The sequence below is a fragment of the Lissotriton helveticus genome, chromosome 3_1 (assembly GCF_964261635.1).
Source record: "Lissotriton helveticus chromosome 3_1, aLisHel1.1, whole genome shotgun sequence".
In the NCBI taxonomy this organism is placed as follows: domain Eukaryota; kingdom Metazoa; phylum Chordata; class Amphibia; order Caudata; family Salamandridae; genus Lissotriton; species Lissotriton helveticus.
Window position 1 is genome coordinate 285,202,779 of NC_136061.1, and position 19,322 is coordinate 285,222,100.

At 45.3% G+C, this 19,322-nt stretch overlaps 1 protein-coding gene across 3 annotated transcripts in view; it reads left to right on the forward strand.

Annotated features, from left to right (window-relative positions):
• Positions 1-19,322, forward strand: part of TBX4 (T-box transcription factor 4) — a 758,647-nt gene that overhangs the window by 650,488 nt on the left and 88,837 nt on the right. For all 3 annotated transcript variants that reach the window (XM_078679815.1, XM_078679816.1, XM_078679814.1), the window contains exon 5: positions 17,688-17,835. In XM_078679815.1, the coding sequence (XP_078535941.1) occupies positions 17,688-17,835 (148 nt within the window). The remainder of the gene's footprint in view (positions 1-17,687; positions 17,836-19,322) is intronic.

Genomic DNA, 19,322 nt, shown 5'->3' on the forward strand with positions numbered 1-19,322 from the left:
TAGCCTATCAAACAATTACCAGAAAGCCTCCCTCTAGACACATCCCACACCACACTTTGTACTTTTTCACTGCTGGTGGCTTGTTTCCAGTGTTTACAATAAATGGCATTATGTTAGACTTTGGGCTACAGAAATAGCGTTCGACATAAATATAGTGTTCTAAATATAGTTTACTCAAATATCTTCACATTGCGTTTATATGTTCTATTATTAACCCCAACCAGGCAATATTTTTGTATACAATAATAATATTTATGTCAGATGATATTCTGGTACCTCCAAGATATCTTTAATTCGTTAACCTTACCTGTTGTTGGTGCCACCACCGCCGCCAGAGTCATTGCAGCCATTCCGGTGTTGGGGGGCTATGGGAAACCACTGGACTACTTATCGCAGCAGCTCTTGCGGCGGGCATGCCACCAATGCCGCCACAGAGCGCCAGGAGGCATTTAAAAGACCTACAGGGCTCCCGCAGCAAGGGAGCTCGTTAACCTTACCTGTTGTTGGTGCCGCCGCCAGAGTCTTTGCAGCCATTCCGGTGTTGGAGGACTATGGGGAACCACTGGACTACTTCTCCCAGCAGCCCATGTGGCACGCACGCCGCCAACGCCACCACAGAGCACCAGGAGGCGTTTAAAAGGCCTAGAGGGCTCCCACAGCACGGGACGTGCACAGGCGTGCCCGGGCCAAGGCGGGCCCGTCTGCGCCCGTCTAAGACTGGAGGAGCCTGGGCTGGGCTACCCCTCTATCATCGGAGCCCTGTCGAACTTATCAAGTTAATTGAGGTGAAAACGATTTTGCTCCATTTGTTCTATTAGCCCAATGCAACTATGGGAAAGCGAGTGGGCCAGTTACCCCCAAGGCCGACAACTACAAGCATTGACAGTATGTTGGAAAGGGCTGTTAGCATTGTATCTAATGAGATCGAATTGACTGAGAGGCACCTCTCCCTCGGTATGTGGGCACGCCCTCTTCCTCTTAACTCGTGGGTACTTGCTAGCTTACCCTATGGTATCAGCATCAATTGTGCGGTTCCTTTTGATGGCACTATATCTGACGGTTCTCCATCAGCTGTAACTGCCCTGGATATCCCAACGGTCAGTGAGGCAATCATTGGGGCGAAACGAAAAAGAAAGCCCGCCAAAGTCACTAGTGCCAAGAGGAAGCATCCCACCCGCCCTACTGTATCTCGCTCTGGCTTGAGCTCATGTATACGTGCTCCTCCAAACCTCCAGACTGTCGTAGCCCACGTTCACACTCCAACTGCTGAACTCTGTCGCTCCATCAGTACTCAGACTGAAACCGACCTGTTTTCCTTAGAGAGCTACAGTCATGGTGAAGATGCTACCAACCGAATTGTGGACACTGTCCTTGAACGTGTAAAAGATGTACTTAATAGTCAGCTTGCATCCTTGAGGAAACTATTGCTCCTGTCTCATCACAAGACATCTGACACGAATTCAACCATCCAGGACAGCTCCACGGTGCCTATTACGTTTGTGAGGACAGATTTACTTGCACCTTCTAATAACGTGTTAAATTCTGATTCTAATAACCTGCCCCGTGTGTCCAACTCTACCCCATGTGATGTTGGTAAGAAAATCAAACAGTGTTTTGCGCTAGAGGGCAACGGTGTAGTAAATAGTATTTCTAACAATAGTAACGCAGATAGTACATCTGTCAATACCACATCTCGGATTATTACCTCTACCCGAATACCCACTGCAGCGCAGATTAACACTTATGCAGTAGGTAGTACATCACGTGAGGGTGATACTGACATTATATTCAGTTTATTATAGTCAGGTTCTACTGAAAGCAGGGAGGTGTTAAATCTGCCCCCGGCAGCTTGTCCCTATGTAGTGGTCTTGACAGGCGTGCCAACTCTAAAGCCAAATCAAATTGAATCATGGGACCAACTACGCATTAAGAGTGTAGATTGGTTATCTAAACATAAAGGGTTTAGGACTGAAGTACCGAAAATTATATTATCACCACCCAACAATAATCATTACATTACAAAATCCCCTTACCATTACCAATAAGCAGTCGGTCGGCAGTGTAGAAGGTTCAAGCGTTTATTGCACAAACACAAACTCTGCCAGAGGAGCTCCTTGCGACCTAACCCACGAGGTCCGCCAAGAAGACTGCTGGCACATTGTCAGCACATCACATATATACAGTTGCGTTGGCATCATCATTGCCTAACATGGAAAAATACAAATTGGTACAAGCTAGTACAGTAATAGGAAAACCCATATACGGCACACAAAGGGCTCCTGGTTTCGCTCAGGCAGCAAGGTCAGACGGGTGACTCCCTTCTGTCTTCTCAGAGACGGTCCACCCTGCACCCCTCCCGGAATGTGCTTATCGGCCCTTCTTCAGCTAACTACGACCTTGCCGATTCTAACGAGCTGAAACAGCAGTTTCTGCAACAGTTGATTTCTTTCCCAGGAGCAAGGTTTTAGAGCTAAGTGAGAATAGGGCCTGTGCATGCACGATATTAAAGAGGGCCATAATATGGTATTCATATAGCGTAACGTGGTGTGAAGCTAAATTAAAGTAAATACCGCAATACTACTTTTTGCATGTCTACAGTGTGGGTTTAGGGACACCATGCTAATCCTAACATATCGATTATCAATACTACGTGATCAGGAATCGATTCTGGTACCTCAAACCCTCCTTTTAGCGTGGTGGAGCTAAACAAAACGACAAACAGCTAATCCTCGAATATTTCTTCATCGATAGCCATCATGTCATGTACCTCCTTCTGCAGCATTTGAGCTTTAATAGAGACAGGGGTTGGAACGCACAGCGTGGTGATACGGGAAGCACAGTAAGAACAGCAGGCTGGACCACACTGCATCAAGACACAACACGTAAAGATGATGCCAGCTGCACCTCCTAAGATCAACATCAGCTTCCATCCCCACGTGGACAAGAGTCCCCAAAACCAACCTGACAATGACCAGGACCCATTTTCAGTATGCATCTCAGAGGCAATGCGGTGCAGCTTTTGGATGGCTAGATGGACCGAGGGGGCGGAGTCAGGAATATAGACGCAGCAAGAACTGCCGATGACACGGCATGCCCCACCCCGATCAGCTAAGATAACATCTAAAACCATACGATTTTGAAGCGCTACAAGTCTAGTAGCCTGAAGTTCCACGGTGAGGTTTGTTAAAATATCAGTGGTGATATTAATAACATTCTCCACTATTCTAGACAATCTCCTAATTTCCCTACTATTGAAGATAGGCCCCCAGAAGGGTACTAAACCCGTACTAAAATCCGTAAATTGCTGCAAGGAGGTATCTGTTTGATCAACTTCCGTCATATCAAACTGTCTACGTGATCTGTGTAAGAACGCAATATTGGAATGGCTAGAGATCACAGCGGTCGAGCTTGCTACTGCTGTACTTGTTACAGGGGCGGCTGTATTCTCAGGATGGGATCGCATCGGGTATAACTGATGCGTTTTGTGATAATTGGAGGGGGCCACATAAACAGGAGGAAACAGAAAGGATAGATAGCAACGTCCCGCCCAATTCCGTGGTAACCAAGTGTATGCGTGCTCCCCACACACAAAATACACATTGTGTGGGGTAATCAAAGGGGGGCTAATACGTTTCTGCAGTCGATAGGTATAATTGCAAATGCTATTCCCCATTTGTATCCTACCCATCCCTTGCACACAAAATCCTGCAGAAACATTCAAAATCGGGATAGGTACAGTACGATCTTTGGTAACATTTCGTTCAATGAAAAGCTGAAAGTATTGTGTGGCATTAAAATCCTTAAAGTCATACAGTTCATCTTGCAACCAAGTTTTGTTCATTACTGATAAATACAGCTGTATGCAGCCCTGTGGGTCAATTTTCACCTGATCCCCATTACCCGTTCGATTATAAGCATAGTGTGCTCGAACATAGTCAATAATGATATTATGTTCATTGACATCGAAGTCCCTGTGATGCTCACCCCAATGCCGGTATATTGCCAGAAACAGTTTGTACCAAGCTTCACAACTACCTAAATAAGACAGAGGGCGGGAGAGAAACAGATCATGATTGCGCACTACAGATGGCAGGAGCCCACAAACCCAACAATCCGTAGTGTTAGTAACATTGTGTGTTTGGTGCAGCATTTCTATGAATACATTTTTAGCATATTTCTGGCGATGTCTTTCTTTGTGTGGTGCTAGGGTGAACAGGAAATGTTCGGGGGGGTGCAACAGTGGTTGGCAAAAACTTCTGTAACGGGTATTTATATTCTAAATATACGAACAGACTCATGAACACAGCTACTATAATAGTTATAGTCACAACAAATGCTATTTTGACCTTCGTGGTCCATGTGGAAAACATAGGTTCATAAAAAGGTACGTGTCGAGGTGCAATAGGAAACTCTTCTTCTATGATAACGCGACCAAAAGGGTACATTGCTAGCTAAAAGTCCAAAAGTAGGCCTAGCAGTCCGACCTGCCAGAGGGTTCTTCTTTCCTGCGTCCGTCAGAGTCTCACAGGCAGACTCGTATCCCTATCCCAAAGTAGAAGCCGTCTTGCTTAACAGAATCTTCTTTCTGAACAGAGCACAATGATCAAAAGTTCCAGCTCTCAACGGGTTCAGTCCAGTGTCTTGCTCAGCGCCCCAGACCTGTAGTCTAGCAAGCCCTATCTTATGCAATGAAGTCTTTCCCTATCTCCTAGCAAGGGGTTCTGAGGCGCCGCGTGCCGGCTTCCTGAGCCGGAAATTGTATCGCTCGTGACCCGGCACTTCAGGGTCAGAAAAGAGCACACCCGGGGCTTTCTGTACTTGTGAGGTTTCGTCTTCTGGGGTACTTGAAACAGAATTCAAAGCTATTGCACGTTCACTTGCAACTTCAGTGGAGACCAAGTCATCTGATCTCGCCGATCCCTCCTGTAGCCTTCGCTCAATTTCGCAGGCGTCAGAAAAGGGCACAAATGCATCAGCTCTTTCAGTTTCCTGTGTCAGAATTCCCCCTGGACGTGACCGCTCACCAGGGAGTGGAAGTGGTAGTCGTTTGAGATGCGAAACATGTATCCAATGCTTGCTTCCATCCACTTTAACCGCCGTCCGGGTGGCCAACAAAATCTGCCGTGGCTCAGACCATCTAGGAGCCAAGCTGGTGTCCCGCTCGAACTTTTCTGACCAGGACCCACTGGCCGGGCTGTAAACGATGACCGGGGCCCTCTGGCAGCGGCTGCAGTACAGAAGCTACCTGCTGATTAACAGAACGAAGGTCTTTAGTCAAAGCATAAAGATAATCAATCAACATAGGATATTCAATATCTGCAAAAGAACGAGGTCTAGGTACCCCCCACACGTTAGCAGGCCTCCCAAACAGTATCTCATAGGGAGAGAGGCCAGATCGGGAGTGCGGGGTGACACGCAAAGACATAAGGGCTAGGGGTAAAGTGTCAGGCCATTTCAACCCCGTGCTCTCCTGTATTTTTGCCATTTTCAATTTTAAAATGCCATTGTACTTCTCCACAAGCCCTGCTGATTGGGGGTGTCGGGCAGCGTGGAACTTCTGTTTAATGTGTAGACCCTCACAGATATGCTGAACAAGGGCCCCATGGAAATGTCCCCCGTTGTCCGACCAGATCAAGCGAGGCAATCCAAAGCGAGGCACAAACTCCTTCAGGAGGGCCTTTGCAGTTGCCAAAGCTGTGTTTTCCTTGGTAGGGTATGCCTCAACCCATTTACTAAATGCACAGACCACGACCAGTACGTACTTCAAATTGTTGACGCGTTCCATATGAATATAATCCATCTGGAGCACTTCAAAGGGCAATGTAGGTGGTGCAAAATTCCCGCTCAAGACATTCTCTCCCTTTCCTGGATTATGCTGCAAGCAAACCATGCAATATTGGACCAAGCGGACAGCCGTCCGTTGAATATTTGGGTTATTCCAAACTGGATCCAAAAGCCCACAAATACCTTTTGCTCCTATATGTGCGGGTCCGTGTGCCATGGTTACCACGGCCTGTACCAGTGCATTAGGCAGTAGCCACCTTTGTTTGTCGGTCAAATCAATCCAACAATCATTTTCATCCAATCTCCCTACCTCGCGTTCCCATCTCTCTAATTCTGCGGAGGTGGCTTCCTTCTGCAGTATTCTCACACTTTCCATAGTATTATCAAATAGGCCAGAGTCCCCCCCCACCCATCTGGCAGAGGAGTTGACATACATAGGTGACATCAGCGACTGTGCTGTCTGCTTGGCCACCTGATCTGCAAAAGCATTGCCTTCCCCCACCTCATCCACAATTGCTTTGTGAGCACTACATTTTATGATAGCCACTTTCTTGGGTAGGGTGAGAGCATCTAACAACCTCAAAACTAGCTGTCCGTTCTGTATCTTCTGACCATGTGAAGTAAGGAAGCCCCTCTCCCTCCACAGTCGCCCAAAACTATGGGCTACACCAAAGGCGTATTGGCTGTCTGTGTAGATATTGACCTCGAGTCCCTCACTCAGCTCACAGGCTCGCAACAAGGCCATAAGTTCAGCAGCTTGAGCTGATCGGTGGGGTACTCGGAGTGTTTCAACAACTGTTTTTAGGGTCGTGATCGCATATGCAGCTGTCGTTGTGCCATCTGTTAGTTTGAAACAGGAACCATCCACATATAGCTCTCCCTGGGGGTGATCTAAGGGTGTGTCCGTGAGGTCAATTCTACCCTTGGTCTCTTCTTCTGTGCGATATATGCAATCATGTAAATCAGTGTCCTGTCCACTCGTAGGGAGCGGTAATAATGTGGCTGGGTTCAGGGTTGCGCATCGAGTAATCGTAATATGTGGTGCAAATAAGGTCAGCTCATACCCAATAAGACGTGCACTCGTAAGATGCTGCGTTTTTGTTTTATTTAGTAAGGTGTCCACTGCATGCGGCACCATTACAGTCAAATTGGAATTTAAAACGAGTCCTTCTGACTGCCGGATTGCCACTGCCACTGCAGCCGTAGCCCTCAGACAGCTAGGAAGTGCTCTTGCAACATTATCCAATGTCGCTGACAAATAGGCGCACGGTCTTTGCTTACCTCCAAAGGCCTGCGTTAAAACAGACAATGAACAACCGTCGACCTCGTGTACATATAGTCCAAAAGGTTTACGATAGTCTGGAGTACCCAGACCAGGAGCAGAGCATAAAGCAGTTTTTAAAGAGTCAAAAGAGAGCTGACATTCATCCGTCCAGGGTAGGGGTTCATGCACATCTTTAGTAGTCAAATGCAACAAGGGTTTAGCCAGAAGTGAAAAATTAGGTATCCATTGGCGACAGTAAGATGTGATGCCAAGAAAAGCGCGGACTTCACGTTGCGTGCAAGGTACAGACATGCTAGAAATGGTGGTAATTCGTTCAGGTGTTAGTCGTCTACCCTCCTTCGATAAGAGATGACCTAAGTAGGTCACCTCCTGTCGACAGTATTGAAATTTAGATAATGATACCTTGTTCCCCTTAACAGCCAAATGGTGCAACAACTTAATCGTAGCTTCTTTACATCCTTCTTCCGTATCAGACGCAACGAGTAAGTCATCCACATATTGCAAGAGGACGTTGCCTTCCGGCAAGTCCAGGTCATCCAACAGAGCCTTGAGGGCCTGGCTATATATGCTCGGACTTTCAGTATAGCCTTGAGGAGCGCGACAGAAGCGGAAACTTCGACCAGATATTGAAAATCCGAAGATCTGCCTACTATCAGGATGGATAGGAATGCTAAAGAAAGCATTCTTCAGATCGATGACCGAAAAATACTTTGCAGTCGGCGGGATCATGGTGAGAATTGTAGTGATATCTGTCACCACCGGATACTGTGGTACCACTATCTTGTTAACAGCTCGTAAATCAATGACAAAACGATAGGCAGCACCTGTCTCCCCACCATCATGGTTCCTCTTCAAAATCGGGAGAATCGGGCTATTGCAAACATTGGCGTTCGTTTCTTCTACTACTCCTTTGTCAATCAGGTCCTGAATGATGCGCAATAAAGCCTGTTCCCCCGCCGGCGCTATTTTGTACTGCAGGATGCGTGGTAATTTCGCACCTTGTTTCAAAGTGATGTGAACTGGGGGGATGTCCAGCTTACCCACATCTGCATCTCCTATAGCCCAAAGGGAAATCGGAATGTCATCGAACTCCGGTGGGAGTCGTTCATTTTTCGTGAAACATTGTTTAACGGGGGCCACAGAGGGACGTATAGTTAAATAGACCCCATCCGCAGAACAATGTATAGTTGCATTCAATCTCTTCAGCATATCTAATCCTAACAAATTTTCCCCACAATTTGAAGTCAATAATAGAGGAGTGTCAATGGTGGCTGGACCGATCGTGAAAGGGAGGGGTTTGGAGATGGGGCTTACGACTGGGACTCCGGAGAAACCCACCGAAACATTATTTTGCCCGGACAGAGCCGCCCCTGGAACCAATGATCGAGCAACGGAACTGTTCATTGCTCCTGTGTCAATTAGAAAATCCTCAGAGGTCCCCAATACTTCCCCTTTCACATAAGGTCCCCTTTGATTGACCGGAATTGACACTTGGCCCCCGCTCTGTCCCTGGCTGTCCTATGCTGGGGCGTATACATCGCTATTCCCTTCTGCATAGTCGCCATGGTAGTACTGTCTATGCTGGGGATCATCATAATGATTTTTTTCCAACTTGCCTGTCCGGTCGTCTCTGTGCATATCACTTCGGTCGGGGCCCCCTCGTCCTCTACCTCGTCCCCGAATCGTTCCGTTCTGGGCGGCCAAGTACGGACACTGTGCTTTCCAGTGTCCCTCCTCTCTACAATAGGAACACTGGTTGATGCCTATTGACGGGGCTCCTCCCGAACCCCTTCCTGTCCCCGCCCCTCTCGTCATTGGGCCCCGACTACCTCTACCCCCTCCTTGCCCTCGAACCACTTGCTGTAACAGTACTCGGGTCTTCAGATCCTTAGCTTTCTTATCCACTTTATCTTTATTTTCATTTTCTCTATGTTCATAGTACTGGGCCATGCTTAGGATTACAGACGGGAAGAGGTAGTCCAGGTACTCTCTGCCGCCTCCAATCGTGCTGAAATTTCCGGGGCCAGGTTCGTAACGAACCTGTTAACGAACAACCTCGTGCCCCCTTCTGTTGCCAAATCTTGCCCGCTAAAATCAATGAAAACTTCTTCGAACCTGGTAAAGAAGTCGGACACACTTTCGTCCTTCTTCTGTCTACAGGCGGACAGTTTGTCCCAGTCGACTTTCCGGGGTGGGATTAAGGTATGCATAAAAGTTATTATTTTTGCTGGAAGAGAAGTTATTTCCGCTCTTGGTTTGCCCCCTGGTTTGCGATCCTGGTCCCAGCCCCTTAGCTCCTCCCATGTGCCACCTAGCTCAACATGACTAGAATCGTGCACCTGTCGCCATATATCCACCGGTACTAGTAGTCCAAAGAACAATTCAACATCGGCTAAAGTCATTACAGCGGAAGCGGCTGCCTCAGTCAGTTCTTTGTAATATGCAGTAGGATTCTTTTGGGGATCTGGCAGTTGGGATTTCAGCGCTAATACCTCACTTCTCTTCCATGGAGTATAAACCCACTGTTCTTGAAACCTAGCCGCTACCCCTTGCCGTATGACTGCCTGATTATCATCTCGTTGCTCGGGGATCTCGGGATGAAAGATGGGATGCACCTCTCGCATAGGGTGCTGCGTAGTCCACTGCGGACTCTTCAAGAATAATCGTTTTCGATATTGAACCAAAGTGTCTACATTCTTAAATACTTCCTCCGGTGCTAGACTAAATTTATGAGCCCAATCCCTGATAGTATACAGGATCTGAGGGGCCGTCCCATCCCTGAAGCTTGTTTCCCAAGACCAAATAAGTGAATTAGACATCTGGTATAGCACATGTTGTTGCATGACCGGTTCTAAATCCTTCACCGTACTCCATATGTCAGCCGTAGTGTACACGTCATTCCGTATCCACTTAACTGCCTGATCTTCTAATGCTTCCTTTTCGCCATATCCCACAGATGATCTAGTGAACAACCGCTTGCTGTCTAGTCCCCCAACAGCCCCCCTCGGGGTCTGTCCAGACCCGTCAGGTGCGATGCAAAACTGGGGGGAAGGTTTCTCCGGCGTTGGGAAACTCAATTGCAACTGAGGGGATGTGAGTGTTGGTGCAGAATCGGGGATAAGCGTAACCAAAGCCCCTCCATGAGGAGAGGAAACACCGTTATTCCACCCTAGAGTGACGGAGCCCTGTTCCTCTGGTGCAGATGCCCGTGACCTAGCTTCGGGCTGGACAGGTATTGCGGGATATACACGCTCCGGGGCAAATGGCGGGGGAGGCCTCGCGTCTAATAATTCCTCTATGTCATCCTCCGTTTCCCCTCTAGCTACATAACATTGGTCCACTTGAAGCCTAAATTGTCTATCTGCAATTTCGATATTTCGTTCTGTCTTGTTTTTGTCATACGCGATGGCCTTCTGAGTGATAGTCTGTCCCTGCTCTATCTTCATTAATTTTTCAGATCGAATGCGTCTTCTTTTTGCTTCTTTCTGCCATTTGTTAAGGGTGTCGAACATCGATTGTCGACTGCGCTTAACAAAAAGGCGTTCTTGTAAATACTGAATCTTCTTTTCGTCGAAAGACCCAGTTTTCGGCCATTGTAATTCTACATTGTCCTTAGTGTATTTGTTCCACAAGGAGTTAAAAATAAGGGGGCCTATACCATGCTTACAATACATATCGTGACTAGGCGTCCCCTCCGGGGGGGTCGGCTGACTCTCGTCTAACCTCCCTTCATCACTACGGACACTACCAAAGCACAACTTGCTAAGGCACGGCATATTGGATTATCTCGTTTTGGCTGAAAAGGAATTTTTCCGTTAGTACAAATTCAACAAAATTAAATATCACGTCCTCATTGTGCTTTCATTCTCATGGCCATGTCATCAATCATTCTCCCATCCGTCTTTCATTATAAATCTGACAAAGAATATGAACGTAAAACGTAACACATAAATTCCAACAGTTGCAATCAAAAAGTGGAGCCCGTCGGCTCCCACTTGTGGAGAACTCTTCTGCTACTATTCAAAAGGCTGCAAAGAACACTTCCAACAACAGTCTCGTCCTCAGACTGCCTAAAGATAGTCACACAGGTTTTAAACCACAGACCGGTCTACAGGCCATCCGACAGCATTCATGGTTCACTTCCCGAACTATTCTGGCTGAGCCCGCATTTAAGCGCCGCTCCAGATTTGTCCGGGTGCTACCCAATCTCAACCATCGGCTTTCCCGAGAACAGTCCGGCCGAGCAGGAACCACAGTTCCCCTAGGCGTGTAATCCGTATCTTTAGTATACCCAGAGCGTCCGCACGTGCAGTTCCACACTGCCCCCGTCGGACCCCTGCCCAAATTCTCTCTGTGACAACTAATGACCCAAATGCAAATTCAGAGTTCCTCCGTGACCATAGGCCACCAAATGCTTAAATTCCGCTATCCAGATCTGTATATGCAATTCAACATACAACGAGACACAACACTCACCTGGTGCATGCAGGTCTGCCAGAACGTTCTCCACTGCCGACGTTTGTTAGTTCCAACGCTGCAGGTTCTCGGGTCGCACCCGAAGGACTCCGGCGTGGGGCTACTAGCAGCTGAGGCCCTCCGGACCGGGAGGGCAGAGCAAAACCCCGAATTCTTATGTATCAGGTCTGCAACCCCCCCAATCGAGAGCACCCCTTTCAACGTCACCTGTGTTTACACAGGGACGACCCCAACGCGGAGTCCCGGCGGAGTCGCCAACTGAAGTACCGAAAATTATATTATCACCACCCAACAATAATCATTACATTACAAAATCCCCTTACCATTACCAATAAGCAGTCGGTCGGCAGTGTAGAAGGTTCAAGCGTTTATTACACAAACACAAACTCTGCCAGAGGAGCTCCTTGCGACCTAACCCACGAGGTCCGCCAAGAAGACTGCTGGCACATTGTCAGCACATCACATATATACAGTTGCGTTGGCATCATCATTGCCTAACATGGAAAAATACAAATTGGTACAAGCTAGTACAGTAATAGGAAAACCCATATAAGGCACACAAAGGGCTCCTGGTTTCGCTCAGGCAGCAAGGTCAGACGGGTGACTCCCTTCTGTCTTCTCAGAGACGGTCCACCCTGCACCCCTCCCGGAATGTGCTTATCGGCCCTTCTTCAGCTAACTACGACCTTGCCGATTCTAACGAGCTGAAACAGCAGTTTCTGCAACAGTTGGTTTCTTTCCCAGGAGCAAGGTTTTAGAGCTAAGTGAGAATAGGGCCTGTGCATGCACGATATTAAAGAGGGCCATAATATGGTATTCATATAGCGTAACGTGGTGTGAAGCTAAATTAAAGTAAATACCGCAATACTACTTTTTGCATGTCTACAGTGTGGGTTTAGGGACACCATGCTAATCCTAACATATCGATTATCAATACTACGTGATCAGGAATCGATTCTGGTACCTCAGGATATCATTTTTGATAACATCATTATGGTACGCAGAGTTGGGTGGGTGGGGCGGTCCACAAAGAGTATCAAAGGGGATTGCATAGTTATCAATTTTCGTAATCCGCCAGTGGTCAAACCATTACTAATGGCACAGGAGGACCATTCTAACACATTCACCAACATATGGGCCTTACCTCTGGGATATTTCTACAAACCTTCCTTGGGGGTAACATTTTCTGAAGCGCCTGCTAATGCCCCTCCCCCTCCCTATACAACAGATTCTTTCCTCTATCGGGTTTGGACAGTCAGGATTGACTGTCTCCCCCATTTACCACACTAGTATTATCTGAGCCAGTGCTTCTTCCAATTGTGCCCCCAATCTGTGAATCAGATACTCCAACTGTTCTCAAGGTAGAACCCACTCTTAAAATATTGAGTTGGAATGTTGCTGGCTTGGCGTCTAAGATGAATTTACCTGATTGGCTGGAGTTAGTCCAAAAACAAAACATATTAATGTTTCAGGTGACTTGGGCTACAAGGAAGTTATTTTTGGAGGGGTTTGAATGTTTTAATATTCTAGCTTCTACCCAAAACTTTCGGCCGGCAGGAGGTCTTTCAATCTGGATTAACATTACTGCTGGTGGTAGTGCAAGGGCCCTCGCTACTGACAATGACATATTTCAGGCTATAATTTACAAACAGGGTCCTTGTTTTGTTTAATTAATTGTTATAATAATGATTTTAAGAATGTTCCTAATATGAATTTTATCAACTTTCATTTCTAACCTACAGACGTCTAAACGTTTCACTAACTCTGTCTGAATTTGTCTAGGGGTGATTTTAATGTTAAGTTGCCAAGTAGTATTTACTCAGCTATTCACCCCACTAATAAGGCACCAATAGGCAATAGGGGTGCTCAATTATTAAACCTTATAAGCACCAATAATTTTCTAGATGTGATGGAACTTGTTGCAGTACATACAAGAGCCAAATACACAGAACCTACTTATAGAGGTAGGGGCCTTGCGTCTACCATTGACATTATTTTTATTACGTCACCATTAGAGAATCATGTGTTAAAAGCCGAGGTAGTGCCTACAGTTTTTGGGGACCATAACCCCATCAACCTAACCTTGAGTTTCGCTCCCAAGCTGATCCATGATAAAGAGTGTGGTGCAAGGAATTTGTCCCCCTCCACCGATGACCTTAGAAAGGTCTGGCGTGGTACAGACAATAAAGCTTTATTTGGCAGGATGGTAAGAACATACCCTGAATTAATTGATATTTGCCTAACTTTCAAGGAACAAAACTTTAAGGCAGTTGACGCCTTCATGCAGCTATGCATGGGCGTCAAAACTTTGTTGTCTAGGCCCATTAAGGAAACACACCCGGGTCCTGGCTGGTTTGTCACTTTTTGTTCTGCAGCTAAAAGAGCTCTTCGTAGGCCGCTTGTTAGGAAACCTAGAGGTAGCTCCCTTATCAAATCCCTCAGACAATGCTATAAACTAGCTTTCTCTGCCAGAAAAGAGGAAATTATAAGAGAGCGCTGGGATACTCTTGCTCGGGCAGTCACGCTAAAAAAGGATTTCTGGTCAGCGTTTAAAGACATGAGTTCCTTGGGATATCTCTAGTGAGGCATGAGACGCACATTTTACGAAGATTTATTTACCTCCAGTCCCATCTATTCAAATTAATGAGTGTGGAATTTCCACTAGGGTTTTGATTAGCCTATCAGAAGTGGAGGAGGCTATCGAGCCTGAGCTGTAAAGCCCCTGGCCCTGATGGTCTACCTATTGATCTTATCAAAAGTCAGTCAGACTTCTGGGCACCTTTACTGTTTAATGTTTTAAATAATCTACCAAATTAAATTTTATCCAAAACATGGTCCTCCAGCATTATTATGCTTCCTAGCCCCTCTCCTATTTATTCTCTATATCAATGACTTGAACAAATCATTGGTAACACTCACTCACGATGTTCCCTGTATTAATGGCAACAAAATCCCCGCCCTGTTATATGCTGACGATGCGGTCCTAATGGGCCGCATTTCAAAAGCTCTCCGCATCCAGGTGCAGGGTTTTGTTGACTTTATGGCCAGTTTGGACAAATCTTTTTTAATGGCATGTGGATCGAAGAAGTATTTTAATTCATCAATTGTTTTAGAGTCAAATAGTTTACAAAGTCCTCGCACTTTCCCTTACTTAAGATTGTTTTTTTGCCTCTAACGGACTATGGGCTGAACCTTCTCCTGCTCCTATTGCAGGAGAAGGTTTCCCAATTCTACTAATATAATACTCGGTTTGCCCCAGCCTAGGAATACAGAGGTTGTATCTGCTACCGTCAAGATTTTTAAAGTTCAATGTATTCCAATCGCTACCTATGGCGCTGAAGTATGGGGATTTACTAATTGCGGTAGCATCCAGGAAGAAGAGAATAGATTCTGCCGCACAATCCTGGGTGCTCCCATTTCCTCTTCACAGTATGCTTGCCATTGCGAACTTAATTTGCCATACATTGAAGACTATATTAAGGCTCGCCCCGCATTATTTTGGCTTTGAGTTTGGAAATATCCTGCGGCCCAACTTACTAGGGAGATTATATCGGATTGTCTAAAATGTGATAGGGGGATGGAAATACCCTGGCTGGCCGCTGTCTACAAAAGTTTAATCAGTGTGAACCATGAGCAGTTATTTCTAAACCCCTTAGACCCTGGAATTGTTAGTAAAAAATCCCTTCAAACAGCTTTATACTCATTCTACAGAAACGTCAGACATGATAAGGAGACTAAGAAATCGTCTGTTGCTAGATACATGTGTATCGAGAACATTTCCCACGCCCCGTCTGGCTACCTTTTAAAACCCATTGGCCGTTGGGAAAGGGGTTTATTTTTCCGCTTAAGGATCGACACTATGACATTTATGCTTTGTTTTTCAGCAGGATATAATTCTAATCTTGTTCATTTACCTTGCCCCTGCAATAGTTAACATAAACAATCTATGCCACATTTTTTATTCTTCTGTAGCTATTATTTAATACTTACTAAAAAGTTTTTGATACCTTATTTTAAGACAAAACTTGTGATTGTTTATAAGGCTGCTTATGGGAAGGTCATTGCTCTGGAAGATGATGAGCTAATTTTCCGGGTGGGCTCTTTTCTGAAAGCGGCAGTGCGTACTCGTAAGTCTATGTGCCCCCCGTGAATTTTGCTCACTTCACTTTGTTTTTTTATCACTAATTCTAACTCATGATGAATTGCTCTTTTTTTAATCAAGTTTTCTTTTATGCACACTGTATCGCTGGAAGACCAGTTTTTAATTGGAATTGTTTTAAAGACCCCTTTGTTGCTGGTTAATTCCTATTGTATATGTTGTTGCCTGTCTGTACTTTTATGGATGTATATTTGTATCCTAATAAAGATATTGAAATAAAATAAAAGATATCTTTTCCAAAATGCCTCTGGGGTTAGCCACCCTGTTCCCCTTGCATCAACCTTAAAACAAAGCACTGCAAAATGTGTATTATTAGACCTGCTAGGAAGCAAAGATTTGACAATCACCTATCAAACACACCATTAGACTTCTCTTCCAGATATGTTGTGCAAATGCCCTGGAAATCAAAGAATAATTTAGCCTCTCACTGAGGAGTACCAGAAACACAATTGTCAAAGGTTATAAAAGCTAAGTCCCCCCTCACACTCACTATCACATCATTTTATTCAAGTATATTATCAAACATATCAGTTTCAACACACATTAGTCCAGGTCCTCCAACATTTTAGAGCCAGTGCACTCCAACTTAAGCAGCTAGCAGAGGAATTTTATCTCCTGGCTTCTTAAACAGCCATGCTGTTTGTCACAATTAGTGAGTTAGCCTCTATATTCTATGCAGTAAGCTATCCTTTTGCTTCTTTTTCCAGCATTGGAAAATCCAACCGGGTAAGCTTTTATTTAATAATCTCCATTTGTATGTGCCATACATGTAAATGGCATTTCTGAATGCCCATGGTTACGTCTTCACATTGACAGATCTGCCAACTTAATAAAACATTTCACAGGATGAGGAGAGGGGTGGCTGTGAAAGAGGCTGGGCCTTGTGCCGAGAACTGTTTCTGTAAGAGGCACTCTGTACCGTCGACTGCCCCTACACCAAACAAAAAGGAACATATCCTTGCGAAGGCTGCTGCCACCGATATCCTGGGATGTCTTCACACTTCTTAATTGACATCAGCTAATCAGAGCCTCCAAAAGCAACTGAAAGATTACTGTTGTGCAGTGGTTTCCAGGAGCTTTCCCTCCCACCATGTGATATCAGCGCCTCACTGGGTGACTATGTGAGGGGAGCTGACATCATGTAACACACGGTGGCATTGTGTGAGGTGGCAGGTCTGTATTAAAGCCAGACCTATTTGCTTTGCTAATGCTTATAATAAGAGTAGCTACATGTGATGAGCATCAAAGACAATTATAAATCCCCTTTCCCCTACCTATGACCTTTTCTTCGAAAGGCTACAAAACCACATTTTTAGGTATTTTTTAGCCAAACCTTTTGATTTCACTACAATTAGGTATATGATATGTCGGCTTTCAGCTAACCCTCTTCATCCATCAGTCTGCTGAGGTGACATTCACATTTTCCACTGACCACTACAACACATGGCATAGGGTGATGGGGTTAGCCCACTTCACCCAGTGGCTAACTTCCCCGTGAGTGACAGCATTCTGCTCTTTCATAAGACGCACATCACAATACAAAGTAGTACCCTTCTGTGCAAGACACTGATAAGGCAGTGTGTCTTCTTTTGGTATTCTGTGTTGCCACACAATGTTGCATTTCCCAGGATTTGGCATTAGAAAGATGTTTTGTGATTTAGACATAAATGTGTGGAATCGTGGAAAATAATTTACCACAGTTTAAGCTACCACAGGTCGTACTATCAGATCGCCCTGTGACAGGCACATTTAAATTACGAACTGGCCAGTACCATAGTTTAGCAGGATGAGTGCCTGTTACAGAAATTAGTTTGTATGGTGCAAATTGCTGGTCCAGCTCAGCTTTCATCTTGAAGAGGTTAATAAAAGATGAATACTTGAACTGATTAATAACAAGACCTGATACTTAAAGATCAAGAGACGATTCAGTTACTTGTGTGCACTTTTTTAAATATAAAGGTACCAAATTCATTTGTTTTGCAGGATGGTTGCCGGGAAGGCCGAGCCAGCCATGCCCGGAAGACTCTACGTCCATCCAGACTCACCTGCAACGGGGGCTCACTGGATGCGGCAGCTCGTCTCCTTTCAGAAGCTGAAACTGACCAACAACCACCTGGATCCATTCGGACATGTAAGGCACTGGGCATGGGGGGGGCAAAGAAGAGCACTAGAGTTTAGTTGTAGGAAATGGGTTAATGCTCTTGTTCCGACAGTTGGGCAACCCAGTGAACTACGAACTAACATAATAAACTAGTGTGTTAAAATAAAAGAACAGGTGTGTGTGTGTTTGTGTCTGCATGCGTGTGCGTGTGTGTGTGTGTTAGTTAATCAAATGCTATGATTGATTGAATCTTCTAAAGGTGATTCCTACCATACTGGGCAAGGTTCAAAACCTACTCCTCAGGTCAGTGTCATGCTGGGCAAGGCATATTTTAAGGGGCCTTCTTCGGGACAACTTTGCAATTTATTACCTATTTTCTGCTGATTCAAGCCCTATGATTATAAAAAGTATTGGATAATAACGTTAAATGCTGAGCTGGAGAAATAGACACATGTGAAACATAGAGAAGTTCATTTTCCCTGGGGTCCCTTGGAAGGTGGGGACCCCAGGAAACTGCCCACTTTGCCCATTCCTTTAAACGTCTCTGTCCGTAGTGTTTAGGGTAGTCTCTCAGTTCACCAAAATAACAAACCCACCAAAAAGATTAAGTGAGTGGGGTCAAACAGAGAAGGGAGTAAATGTGTCAGGCAGAAATCCCCACTGTTGTGGCCTTGTAATGGATGGGAATGGAAAGGAATTTGAGTACAGTTTTCTCCTTGTTCCAAATTCAGTGTAATGCATTTTCGAATGAAAAAATGAAGTGCAACTTTATAAAACTGGAATGAAAAAAGGGATGGGCTGGCCAAATCATTGTGAAAACTATTGTCTGATGAAAGCACCCTTCAGACATAAGCATTTCCTAAACAGAGTAGAGAGGTACGCGTCCATCTGTTTCTTAAATACCTACAAGCACTAAGTTCTCAGGATTTTTCTATTTTTGTAAGTGCACTAATTTGTTGAAAGGGTCAAGTACTTCTTGAAAACCTCCAGCCCTGGGTCTTTAAAAGAACCTGTGTGGTGGTGTCAGGAGGTAACATTTGGAGCCGCTCCTTGGTTGGTTTGATCAGTGAGTGGGGCTCCGCTATGTATATACAGATCCATTCAGTTTATTTTTTTAACTATGGTGCAGCTTTGATGAAAGGGTGACGAATCGCTCTTCGGCATCTACAATCTCACTGCAATCTGCGTCTCTCATTGCCTCTGGTCAGCCCCTGAAGGGAAACACCTGGCGCTGCGCTGAGCCAAATCCCTAAATTATAAATCTCAACAACTGCTCATAGCAAACTTTAAAAAAGCATACACACCTTTTTTCCTGTCACTGTGTAGATATATACCCAGTGAGCAGGGTTATATGGGAGTGGGCTGGATTTCCAGCAGCGTGTTCCTGTTAGCTGACCATGGATGTCAAGCCACTCGTATGTCGTTTGCAGATATATTTTTCTCTCAAAAGCCTACAGACTGTCTAACTCCAATGACTACAACTAGATTACAATGTAACTGCTAGATTCTTGATCCAA